The sequence below is a fragment of the Cucurbita pepo genome, chromosome LG02 (assembly GCF_002806865.2).
Source record: "Cucurbita pepo subsp. pepo cultivar mu-cu-16 chromosome LG02, ASM280686v2, whole genome shotgun sequence".
Classification (NCBI taxonomy): Eukaryota; Viridiplantae; Streptophyta; class Magnoliopsida; order Cucurbitales; family Cucurbitaceae; genus Cucurbita; species Cucurbita pepo.
Window position 1 is genome coordinate 1,013,880 of NC_036639.1, and position 16,912 is coordinate 1,030,791.

Below are 16,912 nucleotides of genomic sequence, written 5' to 3' on the forward strand. Positions count from 1 at the left end.
AAAAAAAAAAAAAAAAAAAAAAAAAAAAAAAAAAAAAAAAACCGAGCTGGATTTCTATAATTTAATAAGGACATGTTCCCTATATTGCAAATTTTTTATATATAAAAAACATTAGGCTTTGAGTTTTATAACATATTATTAAAAGAAAATAAAAATGGATCCCCTTTAGACAAATATCTCCACTAATCACTCTAATCCATATTTTGTTCTATAAATAAATTTAATTTAACATTAGATGTAAATTTTTAACTTTATAATAAAATATAAAACTATAATTTATGTCAAACATTAGTTTAGGTTTAAAATAACAATATGGTTTGACATAATTGAGGTCGAGACCCACCATAAGAGCTATGAAGACAATGAAGTTAAATATCTTGAAGCCATGGATGGGACAGTTTGCTGTTACAATCGTTACATCTTAAACGTTACTAATAGTTCATGGGTTTAAAAAAATATTATTTTATTTAAAATTAAATTGAATGGATTATTTAGTACTACAAATTAAAAAATATTTTCATTGAAAAAGAATATTAAACCAGGTTGTTGTATTGAAATCTGTAAAGAATATTTCTTTAATCCTCATTGGAATTCCCACAACCATGAGGAAAGCACGAAAATTAAATTAATTAATTAATTACAATTAAGTAGCGGATAATTTGGAAGGAAATCTTATAATGGATCTATTAAAATATAAGAGAGGGGAAATTACAGAAATGGGCAAAGAGGAAGATAGCAATGTCAATGCATGGAGTAAGGAGACAAATGTAAATTAGATTAAATTACAAATTTTATCTCAAACTTGTAAAAATTTCAAAATACCTAAATTTATAATAAAGAGTAAATTTCATTGGTCGGTATCTATAAAGTATGTGGGGCCCACGGAGTAGTTTCTGTATCGATACAAACCATTCAATATTAGAACGACGTGGCCAATCCTGACTCGCTCAAATCCAAATTATCCGGTTTGATTATTTATGTCTTAAAGCTCTGATTGATATTCAAGATAAAAAAAAAAAGAAAAAAGGATTTAAAAAAAATTATGTGTTTTAAAATATGAATTACTTAATATTTAAAAAAACAATAAGGATGGCATGAATTATTTTGTAGCTTAAGGAGTAAGGAATGGTGTATACACGTGACTCACGATGGCGAAATTTAATAAAAAAATACGCATACTTTCATCCCCCACAAAGTCCACTGTAAATCGCCCAACCTCCCAAGGACTTGACCCGATTACTAGGCCGGGTACGGGTTGACCCGATTACCAGCTTCCGTGGCTAGGTACCCAAGTGTTTTCGTCCTATTCGCCCATTTCTTCCTAACNTATAATTCATTTATCTCAATATTTTATTTATTTATTTATTTTTAATAATGCATCGATGAACACTAATTTGTGTATTTAAAGTCGTCCCCTCTTCCACTTTCTTCAACACTTTCTTCAACACTTTCTTCCTCCTCAAACAAACGAGCTACAGAAATGGGGACCTACCGATCTTCGCAGATTATGCCTCTCCTGTTCTTCGTTATCATAACTTTATCGTCGGCCTTGGCTTTGGCTTCTTCGATCATCTCCGAGAGGACGGATGAGGAGGTGATGGCGCTCTATGACCAGTGGCGTGCTAAGCATGGGAAGTTGCGGAACGGCCTCAGAGGACAGCGGGATGATCGATTCGAGATCTTCAAGGATAATCTTAAGTACATCGACGAAATCAACGCCCAAAATTTGCCCTACCGTTTAGGTTTGAACGTATTTGCAGATCTGACCAATGCCGAGTACCGATCCAAGTACTTGGGAACCAGATTCGCCGCTGGTTCAAGGAGAAACAAGACGAGCAGTCGCTATCAGCCTCGCCTTGGGGATAAACTTCCCGACTCTGTCGATTGGAGGGAGAAAGGAGCCGTCGTTCCCGTTAAGGACCAGGGAAGCTGCGGTAACTTCCTCTTTTCTCGGATTCTTCCAATTTCAATATTTAGTAGCTTTCCTGTTTTTACTCTGAATTTTCTGTCTTTTCCTTTTTCTCTTTTCGCTTACTTTCTCTTCTGTTCTTTCACGATGCTATATTTGGCACATACTCACGCAACTTCAGTAACTAGTATAAATTACAGTGGGTTATAACTATTTAACTTTAATTAGTGATAGTATTGTCACTAATCGATTGCTATGATAGTTCTTGAAAGGTCGATCGAAACTTTGGGCTAACGACTTTTTTTTTTTCTTTTTGCTGCTTGCCGCTGCCTTTGTTTTTATCCATTTAGTATAACATAAATTTTGTTTTGGTACTTTTGGAATATGTGACCATTTGACCAATTATTGGGAAGAATATGGATTATTCTTTTTTATTATTTCTTTTAAAGAAGGGAAAACAGGGATCGGGTAATTTCAATAGTATCATTCAATTTTAAAGGAAATTGAATCTGCCTAATAAAGGATGGCATGCAACATGGTTGCAATGATTTAGCTAAGTAAATTGGAATTGAAAATTCGAAAATCTGTAAGGAGATTGATTTTGGTGAACTCGGGATTATCGGTGTTGGCGTTGGGTGCTTTCACTGATTAGCTTTATGGGTTGCTCGTGGAATGGAGCAGCTTTATCTTCCGCCTGCACTGGCCCCGCTCAATGACCTTTTGGTATACCTTTACTCATGAGATATTTGAATGGGTCTCTTTACTTGTTTTCAAATANTTTTTTTTTTTTTTTTTTTTTTTTTTTTTTTTTTTTGTTCTAAAAAAATTATTATATAGTGGTTGAATTTTGATGGCGATAATTAGTGTGCTTTTATTTTATGCAATTGGTACATTAATTGATTTCTTTCTTCCTTTTTTTGAGACCATATTGATTGATTGCTTGACCATATATGTATTAGTCTTATATTGGTTATCTACCTTCGGTTTTTTGGTCCTTTGTGTTTTTATAAATTATTATTTTAATCTTATTTGCAAATTTCTAATACATTGTATGCACAATAAAGAAAAAGGAATCCTTTAATGTAGAGGTGTTACAAACTTTCAAGAAATTGATTGAATATATGGTTACATTATAATTGTGATTAGAAAATAAGATAAAAATGAAAATAGAAAAGTAAAGCAGTCACTTTGAAATATGAAGCTAAAATAGATATTTTAGAAGTATAAAGATCATAATGAACTAAATTCACGACATAAATAGACTTTATTGAAAGGAACTAGACAAAATGGACATGTTGTATGATTTTGATTTTTATGTGTGACTTTTGTGACTGGGCTATTGCCATCTTCTTAGGTGTTGATTACACTCATCCTAATTATTATATTTGTTCAATTAAAATATCATATTAAGGTGATGGTTTTAGATACCTTATATAGATATTTTATTATAGATCGAGAAAATATTGGAGTATTTTTAATATATTTATAGTTATTTTAACATTAAAAAAAAGTAATTTAGTATTATACTTCACATAAAATAGAACTTCGAAGATTTGAATCATTATTAGATTTGATATTAGCGGCTAAATATGTGTTTGCGTCCTTGGAGTATGTATTTAGTTTAGCCCCTAATTATTAATATATTTTTGATTTAATGTTTTCTATTTTAACATTTATGAACTATATATGTTTTGTCTGTGAATATTAGAATTGGCTGATGGGAAATTTATAGGGCATGTTCTAGAAATTAAGATGAAAACTTAGGCTTTCAAGAGGAAAATAAGTTCTGACCTATTTTCGCTCTTAAATGTTTCTGAACTTAGTATCATAAATCAATTCAACGTTAACCAATAAAAAATGGTATAATTAAAGAGGAAATTAAAACGTTTAAGATATATTAGGGATTAATCAAAATCATATATTTAGCTTAGTTATTATTTTCTAAATTATACTCTTGACGAGATATGGTCATTGGTCACTAGAAGTATGCTAATTGTTGAAGTTGATATGAAGGGAGTTGCTGGGCGTTCTCAACTATAGCTGCTGTGGAAGGCATAAACCAGGTTGTTACAGGCGACTTGGTAAGTTTATCAGAACAGGAGCTGGTGGATTGTGACACTTCTTATAACGAAGGTTGCAATGGAGGCTTAATGGATTATGCCTTCGAGTTCATCATCAACAACGGTGGCATTGACACCGAGGAAGATTATCCTTACAACGGCTTTGATAGCTCCTGCATCCAATATAAGGTCTCTATTGCCACTCAACTTATCACTTTCCCTTTTGCACACCCAAGCATATTTTGATATCTGATTGATCATCTTTGTGTTGTGTTGGTCTTTCTTCAGAAAAATGCTAGGGTCGTTTCAATTGATGGCTATGAAGACGTTCCTGTAAACGATGAGAAAGCACTGCAAAAAGCTGCCGCTAATCAGGTTGTGGCTGTTGCCATCGAAGGAGGTGGTAGAAGTTTCCAGTTATATCAATCGGTATAGCCTCCATTTCTATGAAGTTTTGCTTTTCTTCTTCTTTTTTATTTACACTTCGAGAAAGGGTCTGATTTGTGGTATGTGTATGTGTTTAGGGTATATTCACTGGAAAGTGTGGAACAAATTTGGACCATGGTGTTAATGTAGTTGGATACGGGTCTGAAGGGGGCGTTGATTACTGGATTGTGAGAAACTCATGGGGCGGGAGCTGGGGTGAACATGGCTACATCAGGATGCAACGTAACATTGATTCCCCAACAGGTCTCTGTGGGATTGCAATGGAGCCTTCCTACCCCACTAAAAATGGACCAAACCCACCAAATCCAGGCCCAACTCCTCCAAGTCCGGTGAAACCACCATCTGTATGCGATGAATATTACACCTGTCCCGCCGCTGAAACCTGCTGCTGCATCTTTGAGTTCTCAAACCTGTGCCTTGAATGGGGATGCTGTCCACTTGAGAGCGCCACCTGCTGTGATGACCATTACAGCTGCTGCCCCCATGACTTTCCCATCTGTAACGTCCGTGCTGGAACCTGCTTGAAGGTACATGGCTTCATTTTCCATTGCTTTAAAGCTAGTGGAAAATTTCTGAAGACTGAACTTATATTTTGTCGTGCAGGGGAAGAATGATGTTTTCGGAGTGAAGGCGATGAGGCGCACTACAGCTGCAGCCAAACCATCGTGGGCATTCGGAGATGTGGCTGTTGGAAAGAGCAGCGCTTAAAAAGATTGCAGCTTTCTGGGGGTTAAGAATGAAAGACAGGCTTGTTTACACTATTGAATCGATACTCTCCAAGGCCTGTGTTTCTCGTATTGCATGCCTCCCGGTTTCACACATTTTAGTTCAATGGTCGTTTAAGTTATCACACCATGATTATTGTATATAGGACTTATTTGAATATGAACATTTGAAACAGAGACTAATTGTTGTCAAATTAATATTATTAGCTCTCTCTGTGTAGAATTCTGAATCCAGCACCATTGGGGCTGTGCATTAATAATGATGTGTTGTATCATTTCAAAGGTATTTTGAACTGGTTTTAGCTTTTAATATCTGTCTTGAGCTCTGGAAGAAAAACAGTCCGTAGGATGGTTTGGTTTGTGCAACTTTGAACATTTTGGAAGATGAAAAACATGTCATAGAATTCTGAAGAGATTGTGGCGAAGTTCAAATTTACCTTCCATGAACAAAAATTATGGTTGGCGGTGAGCTTAATAGTGCACGGGCTGGCCACATCGAACATCGATGGAAACAAAAAAAGTATTTCTGAGGAATTTATTGTGTAGGCCATGGAAGCATTAGGACAAGAAATTTGAGGGATTTTTACTCCTTGGATTCTTGCTGTCTTCTATTCCATATATTATATGATTGTATGTCTGTCGATGTCGATCGTGGGAGAGAAAAAGTCGTGAAAAAGGTTTTTGGTCAGGAGTAAGAATATTATTATCTACTACACGTTCCTTATAGAGGTGTAGAAACCTCTGCCTATTTCTAAAAACCTTGAAGGAAAGCTGAGAAGAGAAAATTCAAAAATGACAATACATGCTATCGATAGGTTTAAGCCAAGGCTACAGCAAAATTTTCAGATAAGGAATGAGGATAAGGATAAAAGAAGAGTTTAGGAAACTAGAAAGAAATATCAAAAAGAATAAATAAATAAATAAAGGTATTAGAGATGTGGCACCATTAGGCCTACATGATAATTTGTAATATCAATGCACATTATAGAAATAGGTGATTGCCTACTTCAACTTACTCATAAATAACATTTCAACTTACTCATAAATAACATGTCATATTGCTGCAACACATCAATCACTACAATCAAATTATCCAATTAAACATTTGAGTCCAATTAAACATTTGAGTCCAGAGTCTCCCTTCAGAAAAACTTCAACCAGAGAAGTGTTGAAAAAAGAGAAAGAGAAGACAAAAGACAGTGTTCCATAACCCTATCTACTCGCATCATACAATCATTCTAACATTGAAATTCTAGGCGACAAAAGTAGCAACTAAATAATTCCCATAAGACTTAAGAGAAACAAAATCTATTTCCAAAGATCTTTAGCCAAGACAATGGTACATATCATCAGCTTTTAATTAAATAGGAAGCGACCCCACAAGCAGCAACTCGTATTCATATCATAGCTCCATAAAGATGAAAAAGAAGAATAGAAAGAAACTAAAAAGCTAAATGGCTGGGACCATCCATTGTGTCGGGTGATGGGTATTCATATGGGAAAGACAACTTGACCCAAATTCTAACACTCTCTTGTCATGCCTCTCTCTTCCAATTTGTTTCCAGGGGACCATTGCCTATGGTGCACTACTACTACTACCTGCAGAAGGATTGGGATAGGCCATCGGAGTGGAACCCCACTCTGCCCCCAATGAATGGATGGATCCCTTTATCATCACTATCACGTACATTCACCCTTTGATCCTCAAATAACAACACTTAACAGTGCAGATAATGCACAGCAGCCAATGCCACAAACTAATCCGTTCTGCTTTCAATTTCAAGTACTACGGCTGAAAGGCATTTCATTTCCCACCACTGACCATGCTAATAATAACATCAAAGACAGATATCAAAGATGAAGGCATCTTTGTTTTCTAATTAAGCTACTTAAGTGGCTAGATATTTTTGTTAACAGATAACTCAAAAAAGTGATTATACAATTTCGGTGCCTCCTAACCAACCATCCAAATCCATGCAAGTACCAAATTCATCCTTTCTGTGACAATAATGTGTTGCAAGGATACTTTTCCTTGATTAATTGAGGCTTAGACCATTTTGACTTGTCTCTCCAAGTCTGAATCCCAATTCTGTCACCATCCCATCCTCAAACCCCAGACGACCAGGGTTTTTCCAACTTGGTTTCTCTTCTGTTTCTTGGGCTGCATCTAACTGGCTGGAGGTTTCTATCTTCACTTCTGAGTTGGTAGCCTTCATTGTATTCGGGTTTGGGTGGTTAATGGACATGAGTTGAACTGAATTGAAACATTCATTGGCTTCACAACGTGGGGTACTATTAGAAGGCAACTTTGATTTAAAAGTTCTAAGACTGCATGAAGTGGAAGGAAGAAGAGGTGGGATTGGCCACACTGGCGATCCAGAAGCCGAGGGATGTTGTGGGGTGTTCCAGCCTAAGTTGATGGATTTGATAGAAGATTCATCAAGCATGGAGCTGAACAATCGCTTCAACCCAGTTGATTGGTTTTCGATCATCTGGACATCTGGCTTTAAAACGTATGGATGTTGGCTAGGAAGGTAGGGCCTTTGAACCGCAAAAATACCTGGCATGCTATGCAGGTAGCTGAATTTCCTCTGTACATTAATCACTAAATTGAGATCTTCCTGGACCTGCAAAAGAAACCATCAATCTGTGTAACTTGGCAAAAAGCGACCTAAAAGAAGAAAAGGTAAGGCGAAACCTTATCAAAAGAGCCCAATTGAACTACGCCTTCTCGTACAGCAAAGACCGCAATTGTCTACAAAAAGAAGTATCTGATAAGCTGGAAGTGATCGTTTACACTGCCGTGTTTTGCTAATGCCAAGTTAAGTTTGTAGAATAGTACCTGAATGCCTGATTTAAATTGAGATTCCCATGCTCGAGGTTGCTGCACATGAATAAAGTGGAAACGTCAAGAATGTTATCCATAGAATTTACCTGACATTATTTTCCCTCAAAAAGGAAAAAGTTCGCATACAGGCTCAATGGATGAGTTCCACGAGGAGATGAGGTTCGGATCACTTTCAGTTGCGTTATCTCTGAAAACCCATTTATGACTATTATCTGCTCCAACTTTTCCCACTAACCTGTAATGTAACCAAGGACATACAGATTCTCTGATGAATGTATCCAAGAGGTTCCTAACGATACTTTAGAACTGTTCAAATTTTACATAAAGGTTTGATTTCTCTCACCCTTCTCCATAACTGTAAACCTCATGAGACATTTTGAAGAAGAGATCAAGTCCAAACCTCCCTGCAATACATCCACTTGCTGCTTTTTCACATTCATGGAAATCACAAAATCCATCTTCCCAAACAAGAATCCTGAGATAAATACAACTCATAAACTTCATAAGCAGTCAAGATTCCTAACAAAATTATCATATTGGTCTATACATACCAGTTCCTCTTGTTTCCTTTAGAGCGATCAAGAGCACTCCCACCGAACTCCCACCTGCAACAAAGCAAAAGATGTGGGGAAAATATCTTATGAATCAGAATACTACTCATCCATCACTCATCACTTCCATGGTCACTTGAGTTTTTAGTTCTCTTACTTGGGTGGAGGAAAGTTTCTAGGGAGGATCCTCCAGAAAATGGCGTAAACCCACTTGGAAGAGGTAGAGCTACAAGATTCTGATGACAAACATAGACTCCTTAAAGTGTGTTGTAACAGACAGTTAAGCATGGGAAGGCCACTTTCCATTTCACTGAAAGAAAACCGACTGGTTCTGTACTCGTCTTTCTCTTCACAATTAAGTGGAAAGAGCAATCATGGTATTTAACACACCTACTCGCTGGCAATTAGTGTGGGAAACACGCTTCAACCTCCTCCTAGTCCTGGCTGTACATATTATTTATGTTGTGGTAGTGATTTTGCCACAAAATAATAATATTAAAATTAAAAAAAAAAATTGTGATCCTCTTACAACTATTCATATGGGAAAACTGTGAACTCTACTTAATCTCATCAAAATTTGGTAGCTGTAAAAGAATTCATTATCAACTCACCACTTCCATTTTTCTCCAATACATATTTGCACGTCAATAAACGTTGGAGGAACTTTCCGATGCAACTTAATTCCTGATATAATTTAAGGGGCAGGAAAACCAAACATGCATGTTAAGGAATGTATATAATTCAAGGTTCTGTTTCCCAAAAAATACATCATTTAACACTCATTACCGGCAAATGTCTGCATAAAAAATTGTCTATTGTAGGTGATGTGGTCCTCAAGAAAGCTCCATCGGATTCAAATTGCACCAAACTTCGTCCTTATGTCGGCCCACCATACAAGACACAAGACAGCTCTGGTCTTCTCACGCTCTCCAGTCTCATGCTTCATTTACATGGACAGAAACAATCCATGGTATCAATTGCTTTGCTGAAACCGGCCTGCTAAATTTTCTGCAAGAACGGATGAAGTTCTTAAATATTTGATAAATTTCCATAAACACTCGGTAGATCTTGAAGGGGACATACAGATATATCATAAAGTCTGAGAGAACTTTTCCTAAAGTATTGGGGTTAGAAAACTATTATTGAAGGAAATTATGATTTTTCAAAAAATAATTATTCTGGATGGATTCTATTCGAAAGGTAAATCTTCTTCTCTTGTCAACATCGCTTAGCTGGCATAATATCTATCCATCCGCAACCTTAGCCCTGCAACAATTATTGTTCTTTCATCTATTCTAAGTTGACTGCGTCTAGTAATGCTATGAGAATTGAGTGAAGTGCCCTGCTTTCCCAGAATAGAAATAGATGAATGGGAAATGATAACTTTTCGAGCAAATATGTTAGTCAATCAATATGTTTATGGCTAATTAAGCTCAAAGGGACTCTATATCCAATAATACACCTCATCTATCCCAGCATTATTTGGTAGCAAGTAATCAAATGGCCAATTAAGCATGCTAAAAGCTGACAAATCTAGCACAGTAAACAACAAAGAAAGACATAAAGAGATGAGAAAATACTGGTCCACCACGAATTTATGAGGGAGAAGGAGCACCATGCACTTTCACAGTATGACCCCTCCACCATTTTGCAGACACCCTATCCTCATCCTGCACTGTATAAACGAAGATAGCCGAAATAAGTAACAAATCTCAATTGAATGGGTCTCCAAGATGTCATATCTTTTGTCCATTCACTACGAGTAAACAAATACAATTTTACCCACCCAATATCATAGCAGCAATAAATTGCCATCCTGAAGTTCTATCACATTGGCAATCGTTGAACCTGAAAGCAGCCACATTAATGCCAAGCTAACAGTACCCTATATAATAAAGGATAAGGTCTTATTGCACCATTATTATCACTTTCAAACCGCGCATAATAGGGCATTGGATGGGGCTACTGGTTCTGGCGAAAGAAACACAATGTTGGGAAGATGCCCCCCATTACTAAAGCAGCTAAATTTACGTTGATAGCTACCATAATTTGGGCAAAGAAAGCAGTCTACATTTCATCAATCATAATAGTCCAGGCCCGTGGCTTGGCCCTCTGCCACCATTTCTCCGCCTCTTTGAATTTGACATTATAACAAACACCTTCCGTGCATGTTTGGCTAATCCCAGCCGCAGACGACAACTCCACGCCCTTTTATCACATCTTTCACAAAGGAATGCGGCCGAGGCTCGAAGCTTGGCGGATGGTTTTAGTTCCTAAAAACTAGAATTACACTCAGAAAAGTGGTGTAAAACATTCTCTCTCTCTTTTTTTTTCCCCTTTTTTTTAATGTTTTTCAAAGTGAGTATTTTATTTGGGTAATACAGCCCAATCCCCTTAATATACCTCAAACGGGAGGGAATGGTGTTTTGCAGCCCAGGCCCAGGACCAGGCCCAAACTCAAGCCCATTTCCAAACTCAATGGAAAGGAAGTGAATATCTTCCGATTACGTGGATTAATATAAAGAAAATTTCAGAGGATTATTATTTCGTTTTATATGTATAAGCAACACAATTATTTAGTCATCAGTATTTTTACTATTTTATTCCAAATTTAATAGTACTAAAGACAATTTATATAATAATAATAATAACCATAGGTGCTCAACTATGTATAAGCAACACAATATTTAGTCACCGTATAAAATTATTTAAACAAAATATTTCATTTTGATGTCTTTTTCTTCCTTTTTCAATGGTTGTACAGTTGATCGATGCTACAACTTGCAGGACAGAGGGCCTTTTGCGACAGAATACTCATGCATCCTTATGTATGGTGGTTCGACGAAGAGGACTAGACCATGCTTTGGTATATATATGCTTTTCTTGTTTCATCTAAGTTCGGATTTGGGATTGGATTCTTACGGTGTGAATCAAATGGTTAGGTGGAGGCTCACACCCAATCTTTGAAGAGAAATTTGTTTTCGAATTCATTGAAGGAGTTGTAGAATTGAACATTTGGATCTTAACCAATCGGTCCTCGGGAAATGAAGAAGCTCTCGGCTTCCTAAGGTAAGACTCAACCTTAATTCAGAGATGAGCTAACCATCAGTTGATTTTCAATTACCCCTAACCATGAGTGTCACAAACTTTCCTCTTAACGTCCTTAGAGTTGAGCTGCAACAAGTACTTTTCAATGGCTATGTTGACTCGACCTGGACTCTACACAGTACAGATGGAAGGCCCGCAGGCTCTATACGACTCACATTGCAATTTCCCCCAGTTCTAGGGTAATCTCTATATCTTGTATCTCTTTATCCACAAACCACAAGCGCAAATAGTTATTTCTTTTTATCTTGATTTGCCGCAGTTTCAAGGCCAAGGTTCAATCTACGAAGCGCCAACGTTGGATTCTACGGCTCCTGTAGGTACACCCCAAGCTCCGATATTGTACCAACTCCTACCGTATGACGCCCGTCCGCCGCCGAGGCCTGCATCTTTTGTTGGCCCAAATGCTTCCTATCCTCCCAATTCAGCTGTGGCACAACAACCAAATGGCACAGGACCCGCCGCTGAATGGTCCCAATTCCTACCGTATGGATCTCCTTCACCGGCTGCCCCTGCTTGTGCCTATAATTCAACCACTACCCCACCTCTAGGCTACCCTCTGCCACAATACCCACCAGGTACATTTTCATTTCTTCATTGTTTTTTTCTTACTACTTTTGCTATCCAGCAACGCTAATTAATTGGCTGTTTAAACCTCCTTGAATTTTAGGTTTGAACCCCTCTGATATTTACCCGCCTCCACCACGCTGACAACTCACCTCAAGATGTCTGAATTATATGCTTTTGTTAAACACAAAGTTGAAGGATGTTGTAGATTAATTTGAGAGCTTTTCTAGTATTTCTCCGCTACCTACTTTTTGTTCGTCCTATGAAAAACAGTATCCATATGGGAACTGTTTGAGTCTCTGCCCCACCATCAAATTTTTTCTGTATTTTGGTTTGTTCAGAATTCGAATCATAAATATAATTCATAATACACCTAACTGTATAAGTATTATACCTTGTCATATCTATATGAGTTTTAAAAGTTCAGGATATGAATCATAAACAAAATTCATAATACTCTCAACTATATCAATACTATACATTGTAATGACTGCACATTGTATATGAAAAACTAATAACATATGTAATAGACATATACATCAACATATACAAAATAGGCCAAGTTTATCCATACAAGCTAACTCATTGGATTAAACGAATTGGGCCAAGTTTGATTAATTGACCTATATGGATGGACTTTATATTGAACATTTAATGAGCATTTCTCAATTATCACTTCACTAAAAGGATTTAATTTCTGGAGGAAAAACAAACCAGGGATGATAAGGGTACCTAATATATGGTGTCAATCTTCACTTCTTTCCTGTCGTGTCATGCCTACACTTTCCCCCCTTGCACATGATACATTTCTATGCAGCTGGCACAAATGTTAGTTGTTATATAGACATTGTAGTGTTAATTGTTACACGGACAATGTAAACTGGCAAACAAACAGACTTCACACAACAAAATATTTATACAAGGACAAATGTCAATTCTACTGTTTATTTGGGATGCAAACGGAATCATGGTTTCAGAAGACCATGCACAAAAGAGTCCTAAAGAGCTCGGCTATTTCTTGAAACTGCAACAACTTTGTAGGGTGAAAAAGATGAATACAACAATCAGATTCAGCTCTCCCAGAATTACTGCACACCTATGATGTGAGATCCAATCCAACCACCTCATATGAACTTGCTCCTTCTGGGGGGGACCAAGCACCGGTTTCCACTTTCAATTCAAGCAAATATTTATGGGCTTGACGGCCCCTCCCCGACTCTCTTATTTAAATATGTTTAGATAAACAAGCAAACGGAGCTGCAATGTTTGACCACAGCTAAAAGAAACTTGGAGGTCAGAATACTGCAACTCCGTACTGGTCAAATGCATTAAAATACTCCCATAAATGCGGGAGGTAAGGGCATCTTTAATGCGGTGTTAATGACAAAACGAACAGATATTGTGTATCAGCAATGCAATTAACAGCGAGGGAAACAACAACAAAATCAGGATTATATGTTAACTTCTCACAAAGTATTACGTTGCAGATTCCGATGTACTGGCTGCAGCTCCATTTATCTCATATGGTAACTTCCATTTAGTACAACTTCAAAGTTCATAATATATCCAGAAAAAAAAATTAAAGAGAAAGTAAATACATGCATCAAGTCAACGATACCTTCACCAGCAGACTTGAGGAACCCTCGGTCTTCCTGTGAACAAAGAGGTCCCTTCCCTATCACACTTCCACGGCAAACGATAACAAATCTCTATGGAACATACAGCAAAGCAAAGCAAGCTGTAAGCTACCTTTGTCTCTTTCACATGGAGTCTCGTCAAAAAACTTCAGGGGTAATTTTCACAAGGGCTAATGATGATCAGAATCACATGGAGATCAATACATGGATCAAACATTTGGAAGGCAATTTCTTTTGTCTCGCCAGAATAAATGACCGATTACGAAGCAGGCCATCAACATGTTGCCGGCCTTCGTGATGTAGCTTAAAACTCAAATGAAGGGAGTTTAATATGATCAGGAATTATTCAATACAAAGATTAACCCTCGATTTATAGAAGATCTAACAACAAACCAAGTATTAGAAAACTAAAACAACTAAACCAAAATTATTAAAACCAACTCCCTACATTCCTTCGTAAAAATACTATACAAGCCTCCACTTGTGGATCGGTCAAGAGCCAATTGATCTGTTCGTAGAGGATGATAAAGCTGGTAGTTCTTCCCGATACCAACTAAAACATCCAGTGGAGTGATCATATCACACTAGTAGGAAAATGTATCTAGTATACTGATACAAGCACATCAAAGATCTTCACGACCACATGAGAATAACTGGACATGGTTAAGGAAGCCCGATGGGAAAGATAATGAATACCGTGCATATGACCATGTCATGTTATGGAACATAGTCAGTCGAAGAAATGAAGATGATGTTCATTGTAAAATGGTCATCGAAGGAAGGTACTCCTACTACAGGCATGATATAACATTTGAAGATGTTAAGGAATGTAAACAGAACTAAGTTTTCTAGGAGCAATATGGCATTACAAATTTTTCAAAATAATCTGCAGCTTCTAGGATGTGCCTGCAAGGATTCGGAGACAGATACAAAGCACAAGAGTGTCTACCAATTACTACAGATGAGTTTAAACGCTTGTTAAGTAGTGGACGTTAAATTAGTATATCTATCATGTCCTAAACATCTATCAGTCCCAAAGGTTCCAAATTATGAGAAGAAAGCGGGGAGCGTGAATATTTAATTCCAAGAAGAGCAATAAGAGAGCACACAGCATGAAATTAAATACACTAAACACGGAATCAAGGCAATACAAACACAAAACAATGCAAAAGAACAAGACGAGAAGCGTTTACGCTTTGAAACTTGCTTCGTTCCTGATGTCTTAAGTATTAATTCGAGTACTACTATTACCACCTGACCACCTTCTCAGTGTACAAGCAACTAAACCCCTCCCCGCCAAAAGGCCTAACCTTGACTTAAGAGACGAAGATCGCCCAGCACTACTGGATGCAATCATAGGCGGCGCAACTTGACTTGGAATCGGATGAAAATCAACAACATTATCCTGTATCCCGCCATCACTTGCACTTGCATCTGGATGTTCAGGTTCACCACTGTCTAAGTTCACGGCAAGCGATCCCCTACTCAACCTCAACGAATCTGCACCCTCGGGAGTTACTCCCCGACATTTCTTAACCTTGACTTTCACTAAATTTGGGCACCCTTCAGCAAGCGCTTCCATACCTTGATCCGAAACAGGACAACTCTTAATGCAGAGCTTTTTCAGTGCTATGCATTTTGCGGCAATGCATGAGATTTCGTTATCACCAACAGTATCGCTTCCGCACAGTGCCAATCGCTCTAAATTTCGGCAATTCGAGGCCAATATTTCCAGGCTTACCTTTGTGGGATTCACCCCAATGAGAACCAATTCTTGAAGGTTAGAGCAATTTCTGGCAACCGCTATTAAACCCTCGTCTCCAATCCTATTCGCCTTCCATCCATCAATGTGTAGCTTCCTCAAGAGCTTACATCGTTCTGCTAACGCCACAATGCCCAGGTTGGTACACTCCGGGGTCTTAACGAGGTGCAGAATTTCCAGATCCAAGCAATTCGAGATTGCTGAAAGGCCTGCATCACTTACCTGAAGTCTTTCTAGATGGACTTCAACAAGACCAGTCACTCGCTCTGCTACATATCTGAGCAACGTATCCCAATCCCCAGAACATCGGAAGAGCTTCAAAGTTCTCATATTTTTTGCACCCATTACAAGCGGTCCAAAACACTGTGCATTGTAAAGATCTTTTAGGCAAATGGTTTTGAGAGATGACCCAGCTACGCCAGGCCCAATCGGCTCAGCAGTCGAATCAGTGATACCACGAAGTCTCTTCACCGATAATTCTTCGAGGGCGGAACAATTATCAAGAACGGCGTTCATTCCTTTGGCTCCAAATGTGCAAGATCCACAGGAAAGTTTTTTCAAACCCTTGCAGTTCTTGGCAAAAGCAGCCATGCCAACATCGGTCAGTTCACGGCACGCACGAAGCTTGAGACGAGTCAAATTACGGCATCGAAAGGAGATGAGAATAAGAGCGTCATCTCCGATGCTGGTAGATCTACGGTCACACTTCAAAGCAAGTTTAGTAACAGCATCGAATCGAGTAAAGAGGGAAGGTATGATGGAGGAAAGATCCGTTTCAGCTTTAATGGAGAGACGGTGTCGGCTCTGTCCCTCCACTTTGAGCCAGCGGCGACATACGAGAGAGCAGTTCTTACGGTCGACGGGGCTCAGGGATTGGAAAATACAAGCCAAGCACTCATCCGGAAGATCAGAAATGAAATCCGAGGCTCCAAGAATGATTTCCCGAAAGTCATCGGTTTCATCCAGGTGCATCGGGGAGATCAGAGCCGTTGATTTGATCTTAGAACGATGGCTATAATTGCTGTCGCGGCGGCTAAGAATCGCAGCCGACGAAGCTGATTGGCCCATTCAGGGCGAGACGTAAAAAAATCTCGGTTTGAACCCTTGGATTATTATGAATCAAACGCAGGCCGGAGGTCGGAGTCCGGAGACGGACGTAGGTTGAGGGTCTCGATTTCGAACGTTGTTGCTCCGTTGATTTCCGTTCCGCTCAGAGCGAGAAAGAAACAAGATGACGGACCTGAAAACAAATTCCAATTGGGCTTTTCTAAAAGTCTCTTTTATTTTATTTTCTTTTACAA

The 16,912-nt window shown here is 38.1% G+C and overlaps 3 protein-coding genes across 3 annotated transcripts; 1 reads left to right on the forward strand and 2 right to left on the reverse strand.

Moving 5' to 3' along the window:
- The first annotated feature begins 1,419 nt into the window (after positions 1 to 1,419).
- On the forward strand, positions 1,420 to 5,427 carry LOC111788700 (low-temperature-induced cysteine proteinase-like). Its single transcript, XM_023669143.1, has 5 exons — positions 1,420 to 1,934; positions 3,923 to 4,158; positions 4,258 to 4,398; positions 4,494 to 4,943; positions 5,020 to 5,427. The coding sequence occupies exons 1-5, from the start codon at positions 1,481 to 1,483 to the stop codon at positions 5,122 to 5,124; spliced, it is 1,386 nt and encodes a 461-aa protein (XP_023524911.1). The 5' UTR covers positions 1,420 to 1,480; the 3' UTR covers positions 5,125 to 5,427.
- A 1,006-nt stretch (positions 5,428 to 6,433) lies between these two features.
- LOC111788388 (protein RICE SALT SENSITIVE 3-like) lies at positions 6,434 to 10,380 on the reverse strand. The gene is made up of 11 exons (XM_023668718.1): positions 10,327 to 10,380; positions 10,121 to 10,215; positions 9,327 to 9,548; positions 9,152 to 9,224; positions 8,698 to 8,984; positions 8,541 to 8,594; positions 8,333 to 8,464; positions 8,116 to 8,224; positions 7,984 to 8,025; positions 7,840 to 7,896; positions 6,434 to 7,768 (listed from the first exon to the last, which is right to left on the reverse strand). Exons 5-11 carry the CDS (start codon positions 8,844 to 8,846, stop codon positions 7,178 to 7,180), a joined length of 1,134 nt encoding a protein of 377 aa, XP_023524486.1. The 5' UTR covers positions 8,847 to 8,984; positions 9,152 to 9,224; positions 9,327 to 9,548; positions 10,121 to 10,215; positions 10,327 to 10,380; the 3' UTR covers positions 6,434 to 7,177.
- Positions 10,381 to 14,902: 4,522 nt separating this feature from the next.
- Positions 14,903 to 16,894, reverse strand: LOC111788386 (F-box protein At1g47056-like). The gene has a single exon (XM_023668717.1). The coding sequence runs from the start codon at positions 16,677 to 16,679 to the stop codon at positions 15,072 to 15,074; it is 1,608 nt and encodes a 535-aa protein (XP_023524485.1). The 5' UTR covers positions 16,680 to 16,894; the 3' UTR covers positions 14,903 to 15,071.
- Positions 16,895 to 16,912: the final 18 nt, after the last annotated feature.

Coding starts and splice junctions, on each gene's coding strand:
- LOC111788700 (XM_023669143.1), top strand. CDS start 1,481: ATGGGGACCTACCGATCTTCGCAGATTATGCCTCTCCTGTTCTTCGTT. Junction 4,399..4,493: donor GTTTCCAGTTATATCAATCG/GTATAGCCTCCA, acceptor GTATGTGTTTAG/GGTATATTCACTGGAAAGTG. Junction 4,944..5,019: donor GTGCTGGAACCTGCTTGAAG/GTACATGGCTTC, acceptor TTTGTCGTGCAG/GGGAAGAATGATGTTTTCGG.
- LOC111788388 (XM_023668718.1), bottom strand. CDS start 8,846: ATGGAAAGTGGCCTTCCCATGCTTAACTGTCTGTTACAACACACTTTA. Junction 8,026..8,115: donor GGAACTCATCCATTGAGCCT/GTATGCGAACTT, acceptor ATTCATGTGCAG/CAACCTCGAGCATGGGAATC. Junction 7,769..7,839: donor AATTGGGCTCTTTTGATAAG/GTTTCGCCTTAC, acceptor TTTCTTTTGCAG/GTCCAGGAAGATCTCAATTT.
- LOC111788386 (XM_023668717.1), bottom strand. CDS start 16,679: ATGGGCCAATCAGCTTCGTCGGCTGCGATTCTTAGCCGCCGCGACAGC.